This window comes from Neopelma chrysocephalum, unplaced genomic scaffold (genome assembly GCF_003984885.1).
Source record: "Neopelma chrysocephalum unplaced genomic scaffold, ASM398488v2 Primary Assembly neopelma1_64, whole genome shotgun sequence".
NCBI classification, from domain to species: domain Eukaryota; kingdom Metazoa; phylum Chordata; class Aves; order Passeriformes; family Pipridae; genus Neopelma; species Neopelma chrysocephalum.
Window position 1 is genome coordinate 2,797,071 of NW_020897721.1, and position 24,532 is coordinate 2,821,602.

At 50.5% G+C, this 24,532-nt stretch overlaps 2 protein-coding genes and 1 long non-coding RNA gene across 4 annotated transcripts; 1 reads left to right on the plus strand and 2 right to left on the minus strand.

The window, feature by feature from the left end:
* The first annotated feature begins 126 nt into the window (after positions 1 to 126).
* Positions 127 to 7,355, plus strand: PDZK1IP1 (PDZK1 interacting protein 1). Its single transcript, XM_027683283.1, has 4 exons — positions 127 to 300; positions 4,108 to 4,216; positions 6,121 to 6,219; positions 6,773 to 7,355. Exons 1-4 carry the CDS (start codon positions 228 to 230, stop codon positions 6,843 to 6,845), a joined length of 354 nt encoding a protein of 117 aa, XP_027539084.1. The 5' UTR covers positions 127 to 227; the 3' UTR covers positions 6,846 to 7,355.
* A 1,662-nt stretch (positions 7,356 to 9,017) lies between these two features.
* On the minus strand, positions 9,018 to 9,605 carry LOC113967473. Its single transcript, XR_003534186.1, has 3 exons — positions 9,512 to 9,605; positions 9,287 to 9,404; positions 9,018 to 9,140 (listed from the first exon to the last, which is right to left on the minus strand). It is a non-coding gene; the product is annotated as an uncharacterized LOC113967473 (long non-coding RNA).
* Positions 9,606 to 13,269: 3,664 nt separating this feature from the next.
* On the minus strand, positions 13,270 to 21,042 carry LOC113967486 (cytochrome P450 4A4-like). 2 transcript variants are annotated; one of them, XM_027683102.1, is made up of 13 exons: positions 20,728 to 21,042; positions 19,697 to 19,838; positions 18,981 to 19,025; positions 18,768 to 18,895; positions 18,212 to 18,336; positions 17,967 to 18,118; positions 17,647 to 17,753; positions 16,700 to 16,890; positions 16,265 to 16,398; positions 15,723 to 15,787; positions 14,948 to 15,030; positions 14,004 to 14,193; positions 13,270 to 13,832 (listed from the first exon to the last, which is right to left on the minus strand). In XM_027683102.1, exons 1-12 carry the CDS (start codon positions 20,911 to 20,913, stop codon positions 14,025 to 14,027), a joined length of 1,527 nt encoding a protein of 508 aa, XP_027538903.1. In that variant the 5' UTR covers positions 20,914 to 21,042; the 3' UTR covers positions 13,270 to 13,832; positions 14,004 to 14,024. The 2 variants fall into 2 exon arrangements, with proteins under 2 accessions (XP_027538903.1, XP_027538902.1); XM_027683101.1 differs by having other exon boundaries at positions 13,270 to 14,193.
* Positions 21,043 to 24,532: the final 3,490 nt, after the last annotated feature.

The window sequence follows — 24,532 nt, forward strand, 5'->3', positions numbered from 1 at the left end:
TCACCGTGCCCCAAATTCCCCGCCAGCTTCCGCGGGGGAAAGCAAGAGGCACCTCCTTCCACCCCTTCCCGCAGCAGGATTTGAATAAGCAGGTGAGAGCATCGGCCTCCCTCGTTAATGCGTTTGATAATTGACCTAGCGCTCATTCCTGTGGGAGGGCGGCGTGTCCAAGTGCAGCGCCCGGCTGCTCCTCTGCACCCCGGGAGCCCCCGGCCCTGCCTGCCACCATGCCTGCCCGCTGCCTCCTCCTCCTCCTCCTGGGACTGCTCCTGGAGCTGGAGCCTGCCTTCTGCCAGGAAGGTAAGTGCAAGGCAGCTGCCTGATATCCCGGGGAAACTGAGGCAGGGGGAAGGCAGGAAGGTGCACCGAGCCCCAGGCAAGTGGGAACTGCTCCGTGGGGGACAAGAGACAACTGTGGAAGAGCCTCTTGGGAAGAGAAAATACATCCCAGCTCCTGCTAAGCTTTAGCTGTGGCTGCACATCGGGATGGGTGGGTGTCCCGGGGGTTGGAAGGTCTTACCGGAGCTGGAGCATGGAAACTTTCTACCTGTTTTGCCGAGGGCTGAAACTGCCACCTGAGGCTTATCTTACCTGCTTATGTGGAGATAAAGCAGCTCTGATTTACCTCTCGCAGGACTGTGCACTGAGATGAGTAATCTGTTTTCTTATGGCTTTTTTTTCTTCTCTCTCACTCTCGTCCTTGGGCAAGTGCTGTGCTGGGTCGCTCCCTGAGCTCGCAGATTCTCCTGTTAATCTGTAATTTTGATCATTGCTGAGGAGAGAGAGCAAATATTTTCCTCTGCAAATTGCCCTCCTGTTCTCTTCCAAAAAACTTAATAGAGGAACTTACTATGGCTAAGGCATTTTTTTTAGGAAATTTGTTGAAGGGCTTGTCTAATGCTAGAAATAATGAGGAGTAATTAAAACTCATCTGGTGTTGCCAAAGCCCTGGAAAATTCCCTCCCCCCTTCTGCTTCTGAAGCCCCAGCCCTGACCACTCTTCCTGTGTTTGTTTACCAACTTGCTGAGGATTTAACAGTCTGGGGTCTCCACTGTCAGCAGGATTGAAAGTTTTGCTGTTGCTTGGAAGGGGTGCAGAAAAAGAAACCCTTTAATGAGGATTCAGAGCCTGGCAGAGCTTCCTCAGAGGGTGGAAAAGATAGGGGCCAGCCGATGTTTTCCAAGCACTCAGGAAAGATGTATCAAAAATCTGTGTTTTCAGTTTTGCTGTTGAGCATGGAAATGAAGTTACAAAAAGTGTACAGGCTTATTTTAGCATTGGCAGTTCCCTTGGTCTGGTTTGTAGCTGCAGATGTGTGGACACAGGTCTGCCAGGGCTGCAGGTTCCACATTGCTTAGTTTGGCTTACAGGATCTTGTTGGTGAGGGAAAACCCCATCACTGACGTGGAGTGAAACCGAGAGGAGGTGGCAGAGCCTGAGGGACAGGCTGTCCCAGGAGGGGCATCCCTCATAAAGCATTTTTCCAGGAACACAGTTCTGTTTCCACAGGTGAGACTCATCCCTTTGGCCATCCCTCCTGGTGTGCTTGGTGGGGGTCCAGCCAGGCAGTGCCCCCCCAGGGCTGGGATCCCCATAGTCACACCTGGAGTAGATCCTATCAAGCTCTTGCCTCTACCTGGTCCCATTCCTCCTTTCTTATGCCCATGTAAGTTCCCCACAGGGGATTTCAGCCCGATGTGGAGGCATTTGCCGTTCCCTTACCACCCTCCTCTCCCCTTGCAGCCAGGACCTACATGGTCTCTCAAAGCCAGAACCCCTTGATTTTGGTTTGGTGCTTTTCCTTTTGGCTTTGGATGCTCTGAAATCTGCTGGAAACAGCCATCTGAGCGAGGTTTCGCTTGCAAAAACATCCAGTACCTCCTGAGCACAGTCACTCCAAGGAAATTTCCTACCACTTATCTTCTCTCCTCCTTTGCTGGAAGATCACGAGATCCAAATTTGGCACTTCCAGTCATCACTGACTTCATTCCCTGGTTGACCTTGAACTCCCTTAACCCCAGCAGAAACATCACAGAGGGCTGGACGTGACCACCCCCTCCTAGGCTTAGGCTGGAAACCCTGACTCCGACGGGAAAAATAAACTACAACTAATAAATAAATGTGGCCAACAGCCAAGGGCAGAGCGAGGGAGGACACAAAGTGAGACAAAGCTCAGGCGGGAGGCAATAGGTGTGTTCAGGGCTGCATTCCCAGGGCTGGTGGGCAGCAGGAGCATCCTTGCCCACCAGGCAGGGCAGGAGGGGACCAAACCCTGCTCTTCCCAATGCCACCACCCCCTGGTGCCACCCCTCCCCCAGCCTGCTGATACAATGGTATTTCAGTCGAAACACGCTGATACAAGAGGGAATTTCCGTCTGAATTCCTCCTGCTTCAGCTTTGGCCCTGGGACCTTGCAGTAAACACGGCAAGTGTCTCTGCGGGGAGAGGGGGCTGAGAGATGCTGTTTGGGGCTGCTCTCACAGCCCCTTGCCCAGGAGTGCCAGTGCTTTCCAGACTGGCACTGCTGGTGAGCCAAGCAGTCAGGCTGATTTCACTTCCAAGAGGAAAAAAGAGCCTTGTTTTGAGTTGTTGGTTTGGTTTTTCTGGTTTGGTGGTGGGTTTTTTTTGGTAAAAGTCTCTTGCAGTAAACACTGGAGGCCTTACCAAAGGACAGCCCCCTTCCCAAAAATCAGAGGAAGGAGAGGAGAGCTGTTAGCAGCAGAGCCAGTGTGAAGCTGGTTACAGATGAGGAGTTTGCACGTGTGGAGCACACAGCCCCCTTTTATTGCTGCTAGTAAAGATCATTTTTCTGTTTCTAGCAGAGATCTGTCTCCTGTGAGACAGATGAAGTGTTCAACTAGTGTAAAGTTCCTGAGTGAGACTGAAGAACCAATTGCTCATCTGGGGGCAGCTCAGCTTTGCAGGCATCAGTGGCCAGGTCCGGGTCTGAGTGTTCTGGGGCTGATGCTGGAGCAGGCAGGTGTAGCATCCTCCACCTACCCCATGTGCCCATGCAGAGAGACCTCTCTTATGTGCAAGGGTTGGCATTTTGATCAGCAGATGAGGAAGAGAGATGCCTGAATAAATAGTAATTAAATCCCAAAGGGATGTGGCTGCATGGACAAGGTGCCCTTTGGTGCTGACATGACAGTGCTTAAGGATGGGTTTGACTACAGGACAGGTTTGACTAAAGGATGGGTTTGACTACACCTGAATGCTCCAAAAGCCAGTGGGAGGCAAGGAGCAGCCATCCCAGCAAGGACTGGGAAAAGGTTTCCTCTTCTCACTACTCTGCCCTCACATTCTTCCCACATCCAGGAATGCATGTCTCAGCCTTCTCACTCATGGCTGGATCCCTGTATAGGTCTGGATAGAGGAAAATGAACCTGTGAGTCCACCCCACCTGTGGGGGGAAAGGGGATATCCTGGTCAGCTCCCAGCTCTCCCCTCAACCCCCATGCTGCTTGGCCCCCCTCCAGCCCTGCCTGGCCTCTGCATTGAGGTTGTTGCTCTGAATGCATCAGCCTTCAGTTTCCTGTCGTAAATCAGTTTGCTGCTCTGGAAACTTTTGGATGGTGCATTTTACTGAAACCCACAGTGACAACTGTTTACTGTGAGAGTGGTAACCAAATTTTACACTGTTACGGGGTCCTTATTTTACCAGTCGGTATTTGGAAAATATCCTGGGAATTATGTCTGTGGTATCTGGGGATGGAGAACAAACAGTTTGCTGAAACTCCTCTGCCTTCTTCCCCTTGACAAACATTCTCCTTCCCTCCCTTCTTCCACATCCCCCAGCCCTTTTTTCCCCCATCACAGAGTCACCAGCACCCCACAGCACATGTATATGTGTATGTATTTGTATATGGGGCCCCAAAGCTGCAGGGCACCACACTCCATATGCAAACGCCAGTGAAACCACTGTTATTTGTGCTTTGTTTTATTGCTATCACCCAGGTAAGCTTGCCTGAATTGACAGCAACATGTTCTGCTTGGTTTTGTAGGACCAAGCTCTTGGCTGGACGCTGCTGAAGCTGAATGGGAGAAACCCAGCAGACAAATTCTGAGGATGAATTTCTAACTTGTGTCCTCTTCTTTTCCTGTAGCCCGGGGCAGCCTCCAGCCGTGGTCACAGGGTGTCATCGCGGTGGTTGTGTTTCTAGTGCTGGTGGCCATCGCTTTCGTGGTCAACAGGTTCTGGTGTAAGAAGAAAGTGTAAGTGTTGGGGGTTGACAGAGTTGGGCTTAGCTGCCTGGGCACGTGTCACTTCCAGCAGCCTCCATCCTTGTGCCAGGGCTGGGAACACCGTGATCGCTGTGCTGGGAGCTGGGCAGGGAGAGCAAAGACTCCCTGTCCTCATCTCTCTGTCCTCTTCTCCCTGCCCTGGTCTCTGCTCCCTGTTACTTATTGCCAGGTGTGAGCTTGCACTGTACAAATGCTGCCATGAGAAAGTGCTGTGCTGGGAATGAGAAGCCAGCAGCATTGTGGCTGGTTTACAGGGGCACATGTTCAGGGGACTGGCCTGAGCCTGGTTTTCTATAGTTTTGCGGGTGCAGTTCCCATGTGCCTTATATCCGTGGGATAATAAGCTCAAAGCAGCTTTGTTTGCAAAGCAGACAGATCCAAGTTGTCAGAATGCACTGAGAGGAGCTGGGAGAAGAGGGAGGTAGCCAAGCCATGGCAGAGCTCTCAACCTGGAGCCCATGGCACAGACAAATGAGGTGGCCTTACTCATCAGAAGAAGGCTCTGTGGGACAGGTTACCTCTTGTCCACTGCTGGCCAAGCAAAGCCACAGGCTGCTGCTCCTGCTCAGCCAAGCAAGGCCAACTGGCAAAGTTACAGGAACCTGATCTTGAATCTGAGCCCAAAGTCGACAGGGAATGAAGCCTGTTTCCTGATTCCTCTACGCTGGCACTGTCGCTTTGGGCTTTGCACCCAAAGGTGCTGGAGTGTTCTTGTACTTGTGCATTCCTGCAGCCTGTCCAGGCTGAGGAGGGGGAGAGCTGGGGTGTATCCTGATGCACAGCAGGTCGGCTTCATCCCCAGATGTATTTAAGGGGAGTCCCTTTAGGATGCATTCAGGGCCAACACATAATGCAGTGAGTGTACACCTATATTTACATGGTCTGATTTGCCAGGACTGCAGGTCTTTGTTTCCCAAAGAGGAACCTTTGTCCTCAAACTGAAGGAACCCCCAGTGCATGGAGTGGGAAGCAGGGATGGTGTTTCCCACCGCTGCCCATCCCTGGCTGCCTCTTCCCAGCCCAGAGGCAGAGGATGCTGCGAGGGGCTTGAGGGGGGATGGTGCCCTGTTTTAATTAATGTGGCCCCTCTTCAGCAGAGCGGGCAATGAGGCTCGGCTGCCTGGCACCCTGCCAGCTCTGCACTGTCACTGTGACAGCAGCTATCAGCTCAAGCTGCTGCTTGTTTATGCCAGTCTGTTCCTTGGAGAAGCCTCTGAAATCGCCCTGGAGGAGTCAGGGATGTGCTTTCAGGGCGGACCTGCACCCACCCTCCTCAGATAACTCCCCCTGGCACCATCTGGGCTACGGGCTCGCTCCAGAGCTCAGCTTCTAGATTCTGTCTGAGGTCAAACACTCCATCCCTGCCCAATGGTTCCTTCTGCAAGTGATCCAGACTCACATCTGAGAGAAAGCAGCTCTGCTTTGCTCACACAGACGTGCACACCTACAGCCCAGCCAGAGCTGCAGCACCAGCAGAGCCCTGACTTTTCTCTCTGTGTCAGTTGGGATCCATAGGGGACTATTTTGCAACAGATTACATAGAAGTAGACTGGAAAAACCAGTTAGTGGGAGGAAACAATCCCACATATTGACAATGAGTCTTGCTGACTGCCAGCCCGGTGCTGGGAGTCCCAGCTCCAGAGGCAGGGGCTGGTATTTGGCATCTGGGCACAGCCTCTGCAAACCAGCAGTGAAAGTGTTTGTCCTCGCCCTTGTCCTGATGGGAAGGGGGCTGAGTTGTGTGTCCAAGGCCAGGATCACACCTTTATTGTCTCTGTAGTGACAGATCAGTCCCTTCCTCTCTGCCATCACCACTGGGAGGCTGCTCCCCAGCATGGCTCCTTCAGTGTCCTATCTCCCTTCTCTCCCTCCAGGGAAAATGCTGAGACGGTGGTGACTGTAGAGGACAAGCAGGATCCTGTCATGTCCAATGGCCATGAAGGGAGATACATATCAGCTGCAGCCGACTTCAGGTGAAGGACTTTCTCAGACCTTCTCCCCATGGCTCCCAGGCTCTGCTCTGTCCCCCTGGGGACAGCTCAGGCACACAGAGCCACAGTCTCTCCCACTCAGGGCCTTACACGTCCCATGCACCTGGGTCTGGGGACTTTTATCATCCAGAGGTTAAGCAGAAGGCAGGGAAAGGGACTATCCCAGTATCCCCTCCTCCCTTGTCTCTCCCTGTCCCTGCAGTTGAGCCCCATGATCCATCCACCACCTTGCAACCTGCTACACCACATTTTTCTTATGCTGCATCACACCTTTCCTACAGAAGAAGCCACCAAAAGTGGCCACAAGTCACCACGTAGATGTTGACTGTCAAAACAGACCTCACCAAAAATTAGAGCGATTCCCACCCTGCTCTTGGCTTCCTTCCTGGCAGGGTGACCCCTCCTGTCCTCCCCACCTCCCCCCTCACTCCGTGCACAGCTGGCACCAGCGAGGTCAGGATTCCCAGTGGTGGCTTCGGGGAGGCCGATCTTGCTGGGGGTGAGCTCAGCATTGTGCTTCTCCCTCCCCACGCAGGTCCAAAGAGAACCAGCACGCCTACGAGAACACGGTGGAGCCCGAGGAGAAGGTGATCACCACTGCCATGTAGCAGGCACCCAACCAGCCACCCTCCTTCCTCCCCTCAGTTGGCTTCACACGATCGCGATGGGCATTTTCACAGAGACCCTCTGCCCTGGCACCCCCTGTGTGTGATGGGTCCCTGACCTCCCCATGGCACCACCATCTCCCCATCTTTCCACACCTGTGGGACGTGCTCTTCTGCCTCGGGCACTGGTGTCCACGTGGGTATCGGTCCCCAGGAAAGGTCTGGAGGTGCCACCTCTCCTGCCTGGTGGTCACCCCACCTGCTTGGCAAGGCTGATGTCCCAAGTCCCAGGAGGGTGTTGACCTGCTTATTACACAAAGGGTCTCCTGCTGGGTGCCTGGGACCTCCCTGCACCCCCAGCTGCCTTATGGGGAGTTACTGATAGAAAACCTGCTCTTTTCTTCTTGGTTCACCCTCCTTTTTACAACCTGCACGAAACATTTTAATGTCAGAACAAACCTTCTCCCCTGTACATATCTCCCCTGTGAGCAATAAAGAGAATTGTTGCCCCTATGACAGCAGAGAGGGTCGTTTCGCTTATCAGCCAAAAGACTTTCTGGCATCTCACAGCTCTCCCAGCCTTAAGGCAGTTGGGAAAATGAAGGACATCAGGGAATGCTCAGCATTTGGACCACGTCAGGGCTGCAAAGGGCGGCTGAGCATCATTCACCATTTGCTGGGTGGGGAAATTGAGGCACAGCACCAATCCAGCACTTCCCAGTGCTGCTTAATGGGTGAAAGGCAGCACTCCCTGAATCCCACTGACCACAACATGCAGACCTACAGCCAACTGGGGGCCATTCCCAGGGCTGGAGGCTGTGAATGGCAATCACTTATCCCTGCTGCCAGGAAGTGGCTGGAGGCTGCTCTGGGCAGTGCTGGCTATCCCAGGGCAGCTGGCCATAGTGCAACCTGCTCCTGCCAGGCTGTTCATTAACCAGGGTCCATCTTCTGCTATGGTGGGGACACTGCCAGGGCCACCATGGGAGCAACAAGTGCTTCTAAGCCTTGGCATTTGAAGCTTGAAAAGAGCTCTAATGCCTTGGCCATGCCTGGAACATGAGTTACTCAAGTGGCATTCAGAGTCCTCTTCTTGACAACTTATGAAAGGGCGAAGGGACTCTGAAATCAAGGGCAGCCCAGCTGAAGCAGGACTGGGAGGGATGGGGTGGGAGGTTTATAAGAGGGGCATTTTTGGCAGCCTCCGGTTTTGAGGGGAGCAGGGTGTTTTTAGGACCCTGCTGTGCACTTCTGCAGGTGAAGCTGCTGATGTCCAAGCAGGTGGTGACACAAAAATTCAGGCAGGAGCCTTCCAGTAACAGATCCACCTTGAAAGGCCTTTCCCCTAGAGACTCAGGTAGGTGAGTGTTTCGAAAATGCCCTCAAAGACTTGGAGTTGAGAAATCACAGCTCCAGTTGAGAAATTGCATGGGAGTAGAAGAAAACAGACAGAAGGGTTAGAGGGGTCAGGCCCTCAGATTTGGAGGTACGATGGCTGCACCCCCAGCATCGTGTCAGAGCTGTTCCCTTCTACCACCTTCCCTTGGACAGCTGGAGGCTGAGCCAGCCCCAGGCTGGGTCTTGCACCTCCCCACTCATGCCCCTGTGGATGCTGCTCCCCCAGCTTTTCTCTTGTAGGTGCCAAGTGTCATGTGGTTTTGGAAAAAACAAGCTTCCCAGAGTTCAGTGGTAGTGCTGTGCTCAGCAGGGTTTAAGGATTAGCCAGTACATGTTCCCGTGGCATCAGCACTTGGGCTGGGGGTGTGGTGAGAGGAGGGGAGCCCATTAATTTTTTACCTCTCAGTTGCAAAAGGAGTTAGCAATGATATCCTTATAATGAGTAACAGCGGGAGCTTTTTCCATGCCCTGTGCACAGCCTCAATATGTGATGGATGCTTGAGCTGCTCACCCTGCAGTGCCTGGATGTGGGTTTGGAGTGGAGGTGTGCTCAGGACTCAGTGGGTCTCAGTGTCCCTTTCCCCATGGATCCCTGCCATGGCTGTAGGTCCAAGCAAGGAGAAGGGTGGGGCTTTACTGCAGGACATTTTGGGCTAGTCCAGGAGCCTCAGTGCTTGGTCTTATCACAGCCAGTATCCATTCAGAGTTCACTTCCCAGGGGAAAACATCTCAAGCAAGAGCCAGGGATATCTCCTCAGTGGTATACCTCACCTCTGTACTGTCCATGGTGCTGTCCTGCCTCAGTTTCCCTTGTCCATGAAGCACAAGCCGAGGCTGATTGAGTGAAGCTGCCTTCCCCTGAGCTGTGCAGCCGCCTCGCAGATGCTTCTCGGTGTGATCCTAAAAAGAACAAAAGGGAACGAGCATAAATGAAATTTATTGTTGGAAAATCTTAATTAGATTTTAAGCCCCAAAGGGAGAAAAGTGAGGTATTATCTGACACAGCTAATGAGTGTTAAGGGTCCATTGTTATATTTCTTGTTTACCTTTCTGTACTGGCTGATACAGCCCGGATCCTCGCCTGTACTGCCGTAATTAGGATATCTCATCTCTTGCTGATAGGGTCGGGATGCTCTTTAAAGCACAATGCTGTCTCATCCCTCCCTGGAAGGATGAGCGTGATTGGGATGACAACTTCTGGCGTGCCAGTGCTTGTGCCTTCCATGCCGACCCTGGGAGCTCAGGAATGTCCTCCAGAGTTGGGGCAGTACCTGACAGGCCCCAGGTGATGGGCACCTCCCACAGCCTCTGTGACTGGGGGCCTGAGCCTCTGAAGGGGCCTGAGACAACTTGCCTGGGGCCAAATCCTCCCCAACACCTCTCTCCATGCAGCATTGGGGAGTGACCATGTCCTTCGCAGTGACATCATGGGTGCTTCATCCTATCCCTCACTCCATAATGCCATTAACTCTGAAGACTGGGCTTCAGGAAAACATCCAGGTTTGGATTTTGCTGCAGACAGGACCATCTCCTTTTGGGCAGAAGACATTCAGGGTGGGTTTTTTGCATTACCACCTTGTTACAAGATGTATCACAGCTTTTCTTTGACATCCAGGAGGGTGCAACTCATCTCTTAGACCTGGAGATAATGGGGCATCTTGTTGAAATCCACCTTTACTCTGATGCTTTCCTAATCTCTCCTGAGGCCCTTTAGCTGTGAGGGTTTAAGATTCTGTTTCTGTTCCAGCTGTAACCACAACCCTGGAGCAGTTTGGGCAGGTGGACAACTGCCATGTAAATTATTGAAAGGTAGTTTAATTAAAGGCTTGCCGTATTCAGATAAACCGCTGCTGGAAGAGCCACCAGCTCCAGCCCTGGACCCAAACAGTGTAGCCTGGGGTTTATGTCCTGGCACTGGGCACCTTGGCACCCAAGAGATGTGATTTGGACCTCCAGAAACAAAAAGGGAGCCCGTCCCACCAACGCTGTCCTTCGGGTGGGGAAGAAGCTCAGCCACCCAGGTGGGAGCTGGGAGCACAGCAGGGAGGGGTGGCTGTGTGTGGGCAAGGGGGCTGCAAAATTTTTGGTCTCGATTCAAGCCACTGAAAGCCAGAAGTAAAATACCATCCATTGTTGGTTTGTACACCCGTAGTAGCCAAACAAACATCCCCGGAGCCTGTCCTTATCACTTTATTACACCTGCTAGAGTGAATAGATTAAAGAGGATGGGGGAGGGGGGAGAAAGCTGAAGAATCCAGCAGAAAAACTGGGTTTTGGGATTGTTAATTATTCTCTGGGGTCTCTAATCTTTAACTGGCAAACAGCATCACTAACTGTCTTAAAGCCCCTCCTGGAACATCGTGATAATAAGCCATCTGCATGAAGGCACCCCGTTATCTGCCCTCCTCCAGCCGCCTGTGACATGGCTGGAGTGGGAGATAATGAATGTGTGGTGTGTAATAATGACACGTCATTCATGATTATTGGCCTGATACCCAACCTTTTAGCTCCATTGTTTGTGTTTCAAAAAAAAAAAAAAGAAGGAAAAAAAAGAGAAAAATAAAAACAAGAAGGGAAATAAGAAAAGGGGAAATTTTTGGTGGTACGGGCTGTCCCAGGGTCCCCGAAGTGTCTCCCTGCCAAAGGGGCTGGCTCTCGGAGCATCTCCCAGAGGGTTTGTTGGTACCCTGGAAGGACTCGCCCGTGGATTGGCGGCTGCTGTAGCCATGGTGATGGAGGAGAGAGCTGAGACAGCGCAGAAATGTCACTGCCTGGCAGGGAGACATTTGGGGCAAATGTGCAGGCGATTACATCTGTGTCAGTGGCTGCTGCCCAGCTCCTCGCACAACTCCTTTGCTGCTCTCAAAACCGTTTGGTGGTGGCTTGGCAGAGGAGGTTATCTTGTACACGCTGCTGTCCAGAAACTGCCAGCATCTGAAGGTGGGGGGATGTTTGTGTTGCTCAGTTTGACCCAGCCAAGCTGAAAAGTGAAAGAATTTTCTCCTGGTTGCTCCTGTATTAGGGCTCCTTGATGAATCGGTGCTGTGAGACCTTCCCCCAAAAGCTTTGGTTCTTCAAACTGAGAACCTGGGTTAAGCACAGTTCTTAGTGGTAAGGGATTTTAAAGTGTTTGGCTCAGGTTACCTCAATTATTGTCATAACTGCCTGGAATAACAATCCATTATTTGCATCAAAAATGCCGGCGGTTTCTCCTCTCTTTCCCAAGCAGATTTGCAAGAGCGATTTCCCTGGAGAAGGTCTCCACTTGCAGTGGTTGTGGTTTGGTCGTTTATAACAATCAGGAGGACTCTTGGAAATCAAACGAGCAGCCTTGGTCAAGGCTGGTCACAGGGTGATGGCCTCAAAACACAGGCCCCCCGTACAGACCCAGGGGTGGGCAGCAGCTGGGGGTCCTCTTCAGATCTAACTTGTCCTGCTCTGGCCTTATCCCCCCCACATCCAAACCAGAAGATGCTGTAGTGACATCTTCAAGTGCCACCCAGTTTCCTTTGCAACAGACCACCAAGGAGACTGGGATGGGTCTTTACGGCCAAGTGCTCCCGAAGCTCATTTCTTGGACCACCTGCTGGAGAGTAGATGAGCAGAGCTATGAGGTGGCTTGCCTGTTCCCAGGTGGGTGGCTGAAATATCTGACAAACAGGACTTTTCAGTAATGAAAAGGTGTATCAAACTGCTGCCCTCCAAAGGCCTTGCTGTGCTGGAGCAGGAGAGGAAGACATCTGGAGTCTGACCTGTTAGACCAGCCTGAGTCCACCAGAGGTGCAAGTGTGGTGGCACCAGCACCTACACAACCTGCATCCAGTCTCTTCCTGGGAGTAAGGTAAGAAGGTGTGGGCTAGGAAAAGAGGAACTTGGTCTCCAGATGCCTTACAAAATAAATGCAAGCTGCACTTTACTGGTTAATCCCAGCATCCCTGTCCCAGACAGCCAAAACAAAGGTCTGAGGAGAGTTTTGTTTCCCAAACTAAGGATTGAGCAGGCAGCAGAGACGGGGAGCACGGGGGGCTGCAGGAATTTAGTCAGATGGGCAGATGCTCAGATTTGGCTGTCCCGAGCTGCCCAGAGAGACAGACAGACGGACAGACGTGCTTTGGATACATTAGTACCTGCAGGGATTTGGTGATGCCATTGCTGTGAGTGAAAGACGAACAGCCTTGTCCGTCCCTGTGGCACGGCTGTCTGTCACTCTGAGCCTCAGTTTCTCCTGACGACTGCTGGGTTCTGAGGCACTCTCAGTGACAAACCTTCCCTGGGCTGTGCGTGGGTAACACCATCACTCCGGGACTGTGATGGAGCAGTGCCCGCTCTGCTGCCCTGCACGGCTGAGGGTGGGGATGGGGACGGGGTATCCCCAGGGACAGGGCACATCAGCTGCCTTGCTGAGCCTGCCCATGCTCCCTGCCCAGCCCAGAGGGGTTTTACCAGGGACCAGGGAGGGCTTTTTCCGGGTCTCCCACTGCCACCTAGTGATCCATTTCACACCCTGGGCCTGCAGTTCATGCAGATGGTCCACCTTGGCTGGTGCTTGGGGAAAGGCTCCCTGTACCCCCAAAACAAGCCTGATCCCAGGGGCAGTGCTCACCTTCACCCCTTGTGCAGGTCACTCATGTACTGAGTGGTCAGCTCTCAGCCTCTGCAGAAAAGGTTTTGAGGCAGACTCATGTTTCATCTTGGGACTTGTTTTGTTTTGCAAGCTGATTTTGTTCTTACCACCAGCATTTCTCTGTGTGTGGTATGTATTTGTGTTTTGCTTAGTCTGACCACAGATTCATTTCAGTTTTTTCCTCACCATGGAAACTCCTGGAGTCAAAGGTGAGGGCTTGCTGATGTATGTTGTGGGAGGTGTGGAAACAGGCTCCTCAGGCTCATCAGGGGGCAAACCCACCCATGTAACCAGTGGGTTGAGGAAAAGCTCACAGGGCTGCACCCTTGGGCACAGCCTTGCCTCTGGCCTATTGGGGGTCCTCCTGTACCCCCTAACCCCCAAATGCAAAGGAAGCCAAAGCCATGCTTGGGGAGCACCCTCACAAAGCTTTATTCTTGTTTCAGAGACGAGGCCAAGGCTGATCACACATTGTTTTCAGTGGGGTGAGTGCTTTCTCCAGGTTAGCTGGTGTCATGTCTCTGTGCTGGCTCCTGAGCACCCTCAACTCAAGGAAGTTCAGTGCTGGGGCAGAAAGAAACCACAGGCCCACATCTCCATAATGGTGGGCACAGCGCCAGCCGCAGAACGGGAATAATTTGGAGGGTGTTGCATGGGGATGCAGCAAGGCTGCCAGGAGGAGCCCTCCTGCCCTGGCACACCCAGGCTGGAGGCAGGGGAAGGACTCTGTGCTGGGGTAGCGCCCAGGCTTTAGACATCCATGCAAACCATGCCAGCATTGTTCACTGCCAAGCCCATCCTGGAGACTGACAATGGAACAAATCCACAGACGGGTGACAGAAGTCCCGCCAGGCAGCATGTGAGGGCAGGTTGGAGGTCAGGAGATGATCAGGACATGGAGGATGCCCACGGAGGTGAAGGCTGAGCCACAGCTGTGCTGTGGAACCCCCTTAGCAGTGCTGCTCCCCCTGCAAGGAGGGGACCTGGACCTGCTGGTGTTTGTTCGAGGGGGCTCAGTGTGCCCCCCTGGACAGCAATGGTGGGGGGTTAATGTGGGAGAGATCCAATGTGGCCAGTGTGGATCTCGTTCCCTGCTTAAACCTCTGGGTGGAGTGTCATTTGGGAGAGCTCTTGCCCACCTGCCGTGGTACCCCGTGGGATCAGGGAATCTTCTTCAAATGCAGGTGTATTCCGTTGCTGGACCTGAGGACGATCTGTGGTATCATTATGGGAAGCTTGGATGGGTCTGGGCAGAGCTCGAAGTGGAGCAGGGTCAAGGCCAGAGCCACCTTCATCTCGTTCATGGCGAACTGCTGCCCGATGCAGTTCCTGGGGAGAGGATGACAAATGCTCTGACTGCTGCCTTTGGCCCTGACTTCCCCCAAACTGGGCTCAGCCCATGTGTGAGCTGGGGCACATCCAGCTGCTGTGAGAATGGCACCACAGCTCATCTAGGGATCCTCTGATGCCACACCAAAATGTACCTAGCTCTGTGGTGGGGTATTCCTAATTTTTATTGATAAGAATTGAAAAAAGATATGAGATTGAGAAAACATGGGCTTATTTCACTAGAAAGTGCAGCCTGGATCCAGGTAAAAGTCCAGACACCTCAGAAAAGTTATTTTTGACTTGGTGGGGTGATTCTCTTGCAAGTTACTGATATCTCAGTATCCTACATCTGCCTACTGACACAGCATAGGAACCACAGAGACTTGGACCCAGCTTGGACCCAGCTTCATTTTGAGGTGCACTGGGATTCACCCCTAAATAAGGGAGCCTGTGTTCCCAATGCAGGCAGCAGAAAATGTAAACATGTCCACAAAGCCACAAGAAAAGTGTGTGAGAGCCTACAGTGACCACAGAGCTTGGGGTGTTGGAAATGCTCTGGAGCTGATGGAGCATGGAAATCCTCTTACAGGAGATTCTGTAATGGGAGATCCTGTTTTGGAAAGCCTGTCTGAGTTGGCCAAGCCAACTTGGCTCATGGAGGCTGAGGGAAGATTAGCTTCAGGAGCTTGGCTCTGAGCTAGGTCTCCCGTGCAAGGCAGCCTAATGGGAAGGAGAGGGATGAAGGATCTCCCACCTGGGTCCAGCGGAGAAAGGCAGGAAAGCATGGGAGTGCCTCTGTGCTGAGTTCTCTGGAGAAAACCTCATGGGATCATAAATCTGTGGGAGCAACAAAGACCACTCAGTCAGTGTTTGGTCTGATATGAGCAGCACCAGGTTCTTCCCTGGCCCCCAGGTTAGGGCTGGATGTGGTCCCTGCCCTTCCTGGGGGAGTTGCAGTTAACAGACATCTCTCTACAAAGTCTCTGAGTGGATCTTCCCCTTGGAGATATCCAGGTTACCCACTACAATGCCCAAGATGCCTGCAGATGTTTTCCCATTGGGGGCAGCAATGATGAAGTAAGACTCCCTTTGTTCCAGAGATGCTTGATCCTTGCTTTCCAGACAGCCACTGGAGGGAGGCAGCTGCACACCCTCCTTCAAGTTTTCCAGTTATTTCTTGAAGCCTCAAAAATATCAGCTTCAAATCACACACTGCCTGGAGGGTTTGACACTTCTCATACCACTCCGAGATCTAAGACTACCCAGGGTAGCTGAAAGCAGTCTGAGTGTCTCTATGTCCCCACACATGCAGAGGGACTATTCAACACCTGTTTCCAGCACTTTGTCATGTTCAAAGCCTTTGGAGTGTTTGATAACTTGACTGAACTTTGCAGTTGGACATGGACTCTTGGAATGAGAAGGGAAAAAAGCCCCACATAGCAGGGAGGCACAGTCTGAACAAGGCACAAGTGGAATGGATATCTGGGCTCAGACATCATCTTCCCTTACTTGTTACAAAGATGAAATACCTCAGGGTTCTCCCAGACATCCCGGTTCCTGTGAATACCAAATATGTTCAGTGCAACCTGGCAGCCTGCAAAAGAAAAATGAGAAAAAGCTCATGACACCTCAAAGTGAAGATGCAGGAAAGGTGGTTTTGGGATGGTCTCTCTCCCTGGGCTCTGCAGGGGCTGTTGCAGGAGATCTGACAGTGGTGATGCTCAGCCTGTCCAGGCAGGTCACCTGCTGAAATCCTCACATGGACAAAACAATGACCTCAGAGCTGGGCCCCATTTCTTGTATCAGTGTATCACTTTTACTTCACCAGCAACAACACTCTACAAGTCCCCTGTGAGCTCTGTGAACACCCCAGTGCCCTGGAGCATACCCTTGAACTCTCTCTGGTCATCCTTTCCAGGCTCATGTGGTGGCAAGCTGTGGTAGCCCCACACAGCCCTTTGGAGAGAGAAAAGAGGCTGGAAGACCCACTATCCCCTCCACTTAGCAGCACAAACAAGGAAACCCCACTTGGCACAGACAGGAGCATGAAGGATGAACAAACTCAACAGACCTGCTGGCAAGCTGCGTCCGTCAGGAAATGTGATGGGTTTGGAGAGCTGTCGGGACACAGTGGGAACCGGTGGGAACAGGCGCAAGCTCTCTTTGATGCACATCGTGGTGTAGGTCATCTTCCCAAGGTCCTCCCTGAAAGCAAACTTGCTGAGGGTGCACTTGATCCCTTTGTCTATGTCATTGATGAAGATATTAAACAGTACTGCCCCAGTACGGACCCCTGAGGACATCCCTTGTCACTGATCTACATCTGGACATTGAACTGTAGACCATCATCCTCTGGGTGCCACCTTCCAACCAATTCCTAAACCACTAAACAGTCCACCAATCAAATCCATCTCTCTCCAGTTTAGAGAGAAGGATGTTGTGGGGGACCATGTCAAAGGGTAAGAGAAAAGAGTTCAAGGTAAATGAATAAGATGTCCTAGCTCACCACTCAATGGTGTCTCGGTCTCCCAGGATCCCCTGGATCTCCTCCCTGCAGCGTTGCTGGTACTCTGGATGTAATGACATGCAGTAGAAGAGCCAGGAGATCCCGCTGGCTGTGGTATCATGACCCTCAAACATGAACGTGTCCACCTCGGCACGCAGGTCCTCATCGGACAGTCCAACTCCATTTGCATCCTAATAAAGAGGAGAGTGTATCATTCCTAAGCACACAGGCCTTTTATTTTCATACCCAAAGGATTTGCATGGTTTGATGTCGCTTGTGTTTCCCTGTACATCAGGAAGTCATCAGAAAATTTATCCAATATATGTGAGATTGTCAACTCTGTAGTCAACAGAGCAACAGAGTTGGGCTACAAGTGTGGGACACAAGTTTCCAGCCCATCAGAAGGACACCCTTTTTGATCCCCTACCAATGGTCTCAGTTACATTTTTCAGTAGTTTGGTTTGGATGACTTTTTTTCAGACTGAGACACGAAAGAAAGCAGCAGCTCCAGAAAGACAGAGTGAGTATCTCCCTCCTGAACAACAACTGGCAGCTTCTCTCCAGAGTATCTGAACACATCTGTGAAAGTAAAACTACCAAAGGTAATAAAGAAAATATCTTGACAGGACTACAGACAAGATGCTCTCCTTGTAACCTTTCCAAAGACCTCATTCCTCTCTGGTTTCTGAGAGGTCTCTTCTTTTAAACTCAATGTGTGCTCAATGGAAATGATCAAGGAAGATGAAAGCCTGCCCAAGGTATTTATACTCACTCACTGCATTTCACACATTTGAGTTTCCTTTCCTTTCCATCCACATTTCCCTGAGCTAGGAAAGCTGAATTAGGAAAGCTGTTGCCAGGAATCTCAGCCAGGGCCTGGATGCTTCCCTGCTGATGTATCCTCAGTGTGTTCTTTATCATTTGATGCGATCATTTCAAACATTCACCTTGCTACAAAGAAGAATGTCCAGAAAATCCAGGCGCTTCTTCTTCAGGATCTTGTCAAGTTCTTCCTCACTGGAGAGCAACATTTTTCTTTCTTTTATTACCTTATCTGCAGAGAAGAATGCCTCGGTTAGTTGCCACTCCAGAGACCTCATGTACCTGACCATTTGGTCAGCAGCTTGGACTCTGTTTAATGTGTAACCCTCTGGCCAGTGTCTGTTGCAACCCCCCTCTGAGCCACTCCAGGTGCAAGTGGGGGAGAGGTTCAGCTGGGAATAAAGGGAGAAAAACAGAGAGACTGGGGAGAAAGGGGGAGAAATACCTGTGTGGGTATGGGCCAGCTTGCAGGCATCCTGAAACTCACGGCCTTTGCGAGTCAAGTTGTAGAAGATATCCTTGAAGGAAAAAGTCTGGATTCTTTGGCTCAGGAGGTAGCTCAGGTCAAAAACGGCTTTAATGTAATAGTGTGAGTTGCTGTAATGAGACCAAGGTTAAAGCTGGTGTTAGCAATGTGAGGGGGAAACAGGAGCTCTTGCTTTCCCAGGATTTGAAAGTTCAGACACCAACCTCTCAGTCTGACAGTCGGAATTAAAGCTGAAGGCACACTTCATGATGCTGTCTAGTGTCATCAAGCTGACGTCTTGAAAGAGCTCCACTGACTTCCTCTCTGTGCTCTTCTTGTCCCATTTATCCTAGAGATGGAGACAGGGGTAAGGAGGGACAGGCTACCATCTATGATCAGGTCATATATTCCTGTCCCTCTTCCCAGATGCACACTGCTAATTACTTTCTTTTCTGCAGGCAGAGGCCCTTGTTCACTATGTATTCTGTGAATCGAATCAAACTCTTCTGTACATCTCTTTTTCTAGGTTTACCTCTACTGGGCTAGGAAAGGATATTCTAGCTGTGATTGGTTTCATTGGGGGGAAAAAAAAAAAGAAAGAATAAGTGCAATGTCCAAAGGAAGATAAGAGGGACAATTTCAGAACTTTACAACTACCCCAAAAGTTCAATGAAACTCTAGACACTGAGTGCAGTCTCTTTCCCTCACTCATTCCCAGGTATGATTATTTACACCGTTACACAGCTGAAAGGTAAAAGTAGCAGGAGTGGGAATTCTTACCAGCATCACTTTGACGGAGTCTGACATCAGGGTCACGTAAGATTTCAGCACATCGTAATGAAAGGCTGGGGTGAGCATCTTCCGGTGCTGGAACCATTTGGTTCCATCCAAGATCAACAGCCCTTCCCCTGAAGGCACAAACAGAGAAGGTTCAGTCAGCTCCTCCAGGCTCTGATCATGGTTCTGGCAGCCTTACTACTGCTTTTGACTTACCAATCCAGGGAAGCAGGAATTTGTAGGGTACACTGGCCTTGGGATCTGTAAAACAAAGCAGATACCAGAAATGTACGAATGACTAATGAATTCAAAAAAGAAAACTCAGGATAAATTGACATTAGATTTTGCTCTCTAAATCACAAGATAGAATTAATCTTATTTCAATATGTAAAATACTCTACCACTAGAGGTAGAGTTTAAAAGTGGCCATCTACAAATACGACCTCAGTGGACTTGAAAAAACAGAGAAAGGAAGAGCAATAAATGTGTGTGGAAAGGAAATGACCATGGCAAATGCTAAAGCTGAGAACAATGGATGGGAGTTACTGGAGATGCCCATGTGTGTACCTCTCACAGGCATCGTGCTCCACAGAAGGGAGCAGAGGAGAAGACTTAAGGCATTTTCTCAGATCCATTGCCATGCCAGCTCACCCATATTACTGGGTTTACTGGGAGGTACAAGCACAGTGGTGGTAGATTCCATAGAAGGCAGTAAGACCAATGACAATGCAGATAAGGCATGGAAGGAACAGGCACCTGGTCACTGTTCTGCACAAGAATACAAATTGCTCCATGAAACCTGGGTCAGGCTGAGAGTTTGTGAAGAGGAGCTAAAGAGGAATTGCAATAGCTGTGAAGGAAGCCAGCAGAGGGGATGACTCCAGCCAAGTTTCCCATGATTTTTTTTGTCAAAACCAGATGTAGAGACTTACCCGTTCGGCCAAGTATGCTTTTGGCATATTCAGGATGATGGACAATTAGAGCAGGCAGGACTGGTCCAAACCATCTGGGAAAGGCATAGGGGTATTCTTCTCCCCACGACACTAGTTGATGTAATATTTTTTCAGAATATATCTACAATGAATGAAAATTAAGCAGGGACTGAATGAAGGCAGAAAAAGAGCATGCCAGGGAGAGCAGGGCTTGAATTTACCCTGTCATGGAAAGCACAGGCAAGACATCCTCTCTTGGGAAATGAAGCAAGAGTAGGCAGACTTGCCATACAGGGGCTTTTACACTGCAGGTGAAGGAGAAGATGGGCATTGCAAAGGGACTGTGCACAAGTGGCAAAGCTGCTTGAGCCACCACTTTCCTGCAGCACAAGGCAACTCCATGGAGAGTTCCTAGCTGGGGCCAGCTGCAGTTGAGCCACCTTAGGACAGCCTGGGCTTGGAGCAGCTTGGTGTTGCTGGGAGCTACAGCTGGCATGGGCAATATCAAGCGGCCTTGTGGACAGGTCAGGAGGACCAAGGGTGTTACAGTCCTGTTCTCTGATTTCAGCAGTGCAAGGTGGGCATGCAGTGTGGAGGCAAAATATCTTCGCTATAGAGCAATGAAAATAGCTGCATTAAAGTGCCCTGCTTTTGTGGCCATGTCTTCTTCAGTGGCAGTAGGGGGAGAGACTCTTATTGCTAGAAGGTTTAATGTAGAAGAGAGGCATTCAATGGTTGCTTATATTTAAGTAACTTCATGAAAATCCAAGAAATCGCCTAACTCTTTGTTTAAGCACATGATCAAATACAGCGTGACTCTGTTTTTTCCCAAATGATGCACATCTCATATCCTGGCAACCTTTCCTCCTGCCCTGCAGAACTCTTGGCATTCCCTGTGCAGAGGTCCTCTCGTGTAGTAAGGGACAGTAGTAGGGGACACCCCCCCCCTATCCAGTGCTTCTTATCCTGACTGATATCTTGCACAGTCGTTGGGACAAACCCACCCTGACCAAGCCCAGCTCACTCCTTACCAGGTGATTGTGGCCATAGAGCCAGTGTTTCGGGGGGCCAGGAAATGCCTCCAGAGCTTTGATGAGTTTCTTCCTCTGCTGGTAGAACTGGACCACCTTCAGCAGCACGAAGATTACCCCAAGCACCACAGACAGCTGCAGGATGACAGCAGAAGGTCTGGCTATGTTGTCCAACAGAGACACCATGCTGGTCTGGGATGGCTGGCACCGCCTTCTCCTGCCTCTTTTCTTCTGCTTCTCTCACGCCTTCACCTGAGAGGGAGCTCGGTGCAGGTAAAAACCGTCTCTCTCCTCCTCTGCTGGAGCTGAGCCTGGTGAAGTGGAGCTGACAGCAATTTATAGCAGCAGAAACATCATGGTAAACAATGCGTCAGCTCGGCTGGCAGCCCGATTGCTGCTGCTCCCACTCACCCTTTGACCTGCTTCCTGCAACCTGTCCTTGTAACCTGTGGATAACAATCTGTGCACATTCCCTGCTTTCTTTGAAGTCCCATACACCCCAGCAGCACTGTCACACACACTCAGTCCTCCATGCCCAGATGGATGAAGCCAGAGGAGGGAGGAGGTGAGAGGCAGCCAGGCTGGGGCTCTAGCTGAGCTCCCTGCTCTCCGCAGGCAGTTCAGGCATGGAAGCCATTCATCCACCCATGTGAAGTGAGGAACACACAGGCCACCTCTTCCCAAAGAGTGAGGTGGATGGATTCATCCACCTTCATCTGTAACAGCAGTGCTCTGACTGACTGCAGCATCACCCATCTCTGCCAGGCTGTAATCAAGACAACAGACATAACCCCAACAGCACACAAGGGACCTGGCCCTGTTCCCCAAGAGCTCCTAACATAGACAAACCAGGAGACAAAACTGATGTCCAGAAGAATTACCACGGTCAGTAGATGAGACAAGGAGAGAAAGAGCTGCAGAGCGATAAAATGATCGAAAGTAGGTTGAGAGCACATCTAACCTGATGGGGAGGTGTGATGGTAAGGTCATGTTCCTGCTACAATCCTGGTGATTCCTCATTCCTCTGTCCACATGGCATCTCACCATCCTCCAAAGAAGGCTCTGCATCACCACGTTTACCTCTCCAATGCAGTGCTTGGTTGGACCCTTCTAGCAACCCCTGAGCAGATCCTGCTGGTTACCTGAGCTCACGTTCCACAAACACAGAAGCCTGGAATGGCAATGCAGAGTTCGTGGAGGACTTGGGCTGGAAGCCTGCTGTGTGAGGGTGACTTCCAGGCATATTGCATTTTTGTGTTGGGATACTACAAGGATCAAGTGGGTTATCAGTTGCTGAGGCTGATAGTCTGATAGGCTACTACATAGGGGCTGCTGAACTTTGTCGGTGGTTCTCTTCAATGTAACACATCTCTGTGTTAGGACTTCTCACGTTTGGGTACTTTCCTTTAGTTTTAAATCTAAAATATGCCATGTCAACTGAAACCCATGTTTTCTTCTTGGAGAGTAATTTTATTGAAAAAGCTACAGTTTTTCTCATGTTCATTGTTCAGATACATCATTTTTACAGAGGCAGAGACATGGAGATCATTGTCTGAAGCAAACCTGCACAGCCCCACTGAAAATATATAAACCTGTTAGACAGAAGGAATATATGAACAAATGTTGCAAGACCTACTGTCTGGGAATTGCCTGACTCCACAAAAGCGTGTCATAATGGAGTGACTTTTACCTCAGCTGGCTCATGGCCCATTCATGAATTAATGATTACAATGACAAAGCTGTAGTTGTAGGCAGTACCATTCATATTTCGGCCTCGGCGAGATTTAAAGTGTCTGGCTGCTATGAACCCATGTGAGGGGTTGTTGCCCACTCCTTCTGCATGCTGGTAGTAGAAGACTGCTCTAGAAACATACTTTTCTCTTGAAAGACATCGACTGTAAGATCCACTCTCAGTCTATTCCTGGGCTGCAAATACCCTTTTGTTAGTCTGCCGGTGTTGTCTGCAAGGTAAAATTTTTTGGCACTTTTCTAGAAATAGTAGTTGTGTAAGTTCCTCAGCTGGGATAAGGTGACCCATTCAACACCACAGATGTCCACATGGCATGGGGCTTTTGTTAACATGGCAGGAGTGTGCATTGAAAAGAGTATTACAGCAGCTGAAGACCTCTTGGGTGCTTTGGTTGCTTGAGCCCTCTTCTAACACTGTTCTTCAGCTCCACAGTGTGACTTTCCCCTGGACTGGACTCATGTAACATATATTAAGGTGGTGTCTCTGGTTCTTCAGACCGGGAAAAGAGGAAAGGGGATTCTCTGTCTGCCCTTAGTCATCCTACTTTCTCCCCATTAGTCACTGACACACTCCTTTTGTTGCCTTGGAGAAGGTCTCTGGCAGGCATTACCCTTAGCAGCATTAGCTTTTCACACACTTGGCCATCTTCATGAAAGTCGGTGTATCTCGTTATGCTGAGCCAGCTGGATCTGTGCAAAAGTTCAGAGGAGAGTTAAAGGTTGATCTTTAGGAGGCAGAAGGCTGCAATCTTCCAGGTTAGGCATTTCTTAGGGAAGGCTTTGGCTGTAGCCAGAGCATGAGCAGTTTGCCATTTACAACTTTACACTCCTGAGCAGGAGCATCTGACTCCAGGGACCTCATGGCCATGGAAGGTGTAGCAGATACATTTAGGACACATCTAGTACTTCTAGCTCTTCCTTTTATCCTTTACCTGTCCAGCAGCACAGTGATTAAGGGGTTTCCACCAAAAGAGGAGGCAGCACAGGCTCGTTGGCCAGCTGGCTGCAAAGTGAGTGGGTTGCAGTCCATTGGGAGGCTCCTGCTGATGCTTCTCACCTACCTGAGGAGAAGGATGAACATGCAGCACAAGGAGCCACTTGTGGGCTGTCTGAATCAGATCCATGGCTCTGCAAACTGCCTTCAAAATGTGGGGCTGACCTAAATAAGCTGGGCAAGTGAAGGGTGTGAGGAGAGCAATGTTACTGAGAGTTTGGACAAGTCTGATGTGCTCCTGGGGTTAGCTCTGAAGTCAGGTTCAAGGGGTATGTGCTGAGACAGTCCATTCCCCATCTCCAGTGCATCATGACCTGAAGCTGTCCCCACTCCAGGCTCTTTTTCCTCTCAACCATCTCTAAAATGGCCTAAAACAGCCATCCTCTTGTCTTGCCTTGCCTTGCCTTGCCTGGGTCTATGGAAGAGAGGGAGGAGACGGAGATCTCCATGGAGCTGAGAACATTGAAAGGTGGGACTGCTGCTATGGGTCTCTCATGTGAAGACCTGCAGTATACTCATAAATCCAATTATGTAGTTGGGTGCCTTACAAGGTCTACATAAGGAAAACAGGAAGGTCTGAGGATTGAGCCTTTGGTCAGTGCCAGCGAAGCATGACCTGTGACACTTATTCAATTACCAGACTGACTGATCTGGGTCTGGCTGGCACCTTTCAGCAATCAGTTACAAAATAATTCATAAATACCCTAAAACCCACACGTGGAGGGGCCAGGCCAGTGAATGGATTTGCTGGAGCAGGCACATATTCAAACTTTTATAGCAACACATAAATTCTTAGTAGTGACAAAGTTCCTGTACAGTGAGTTTGACCATGGATTACTGAGCAGGGTCAATTTTTACTGAACTGGCTCCCTCATAGTTATAAAATAACCAGAAATAACTGTTGAGCGTGGAGCTATGGGTTGTCTTGAAGGTCAAGTGAGATGCCAAGCACTGAAATGATATGGAGGGAATACAGGGAACAGAGTGGCTGCACCCACATTTATGGGAATTTGGAGCAATAATCTGTGCTTGGGTGAAAGCAAAACAGTGTTTAATCCAGCC

Bases quoted from the DNA above. Each gene is read 5' to 3' on its own strand.
- LOC113967486 (XM_027683102.1), bottom strand. From the start codon at position 20,913: ATGGTGTCTCTGTTGGACAACATAGCCAGACCTTCTGCTGTCATCCTG. The intron at 19,026-19,696 runs GTAAGTCTCTAC...TTTGTTTTACAG, and splicing joins AAGCATACTTGGCCGAACGG to ATCCCAAGGCCAGTGTACCC. The intron at 17,754-17,966 runs GTATTTCTCCCC...TCTTCTCTGCAG, and splicing joins GCTGGCCCATACCCACACAG to ATAAGGTAATAAAAGAAAGA.
- PDZK1IP1 (XM_027683283.1), top strand. From the start codon at position 228: ATGCCTGCCCGCTGCCTCCTCCTCCTCCTCCTGGGACTGCTCCTGGAG. The intron at 4,217-6,120 runs GTAAGTGTTGGG...CTCTCCCTCCAG, and splicing joins TTCTGGTGTAAGAAGAAAGT to GGAAAATGCTGAGACGGTGG. The intron at 6,220-6,772 runs GTGAAGGACTTT...CTCCCCACGCAG, and splicing joins TCAGCTGCAGCCGACTTCAG to GTCCAAAGAGAACCAGCACG.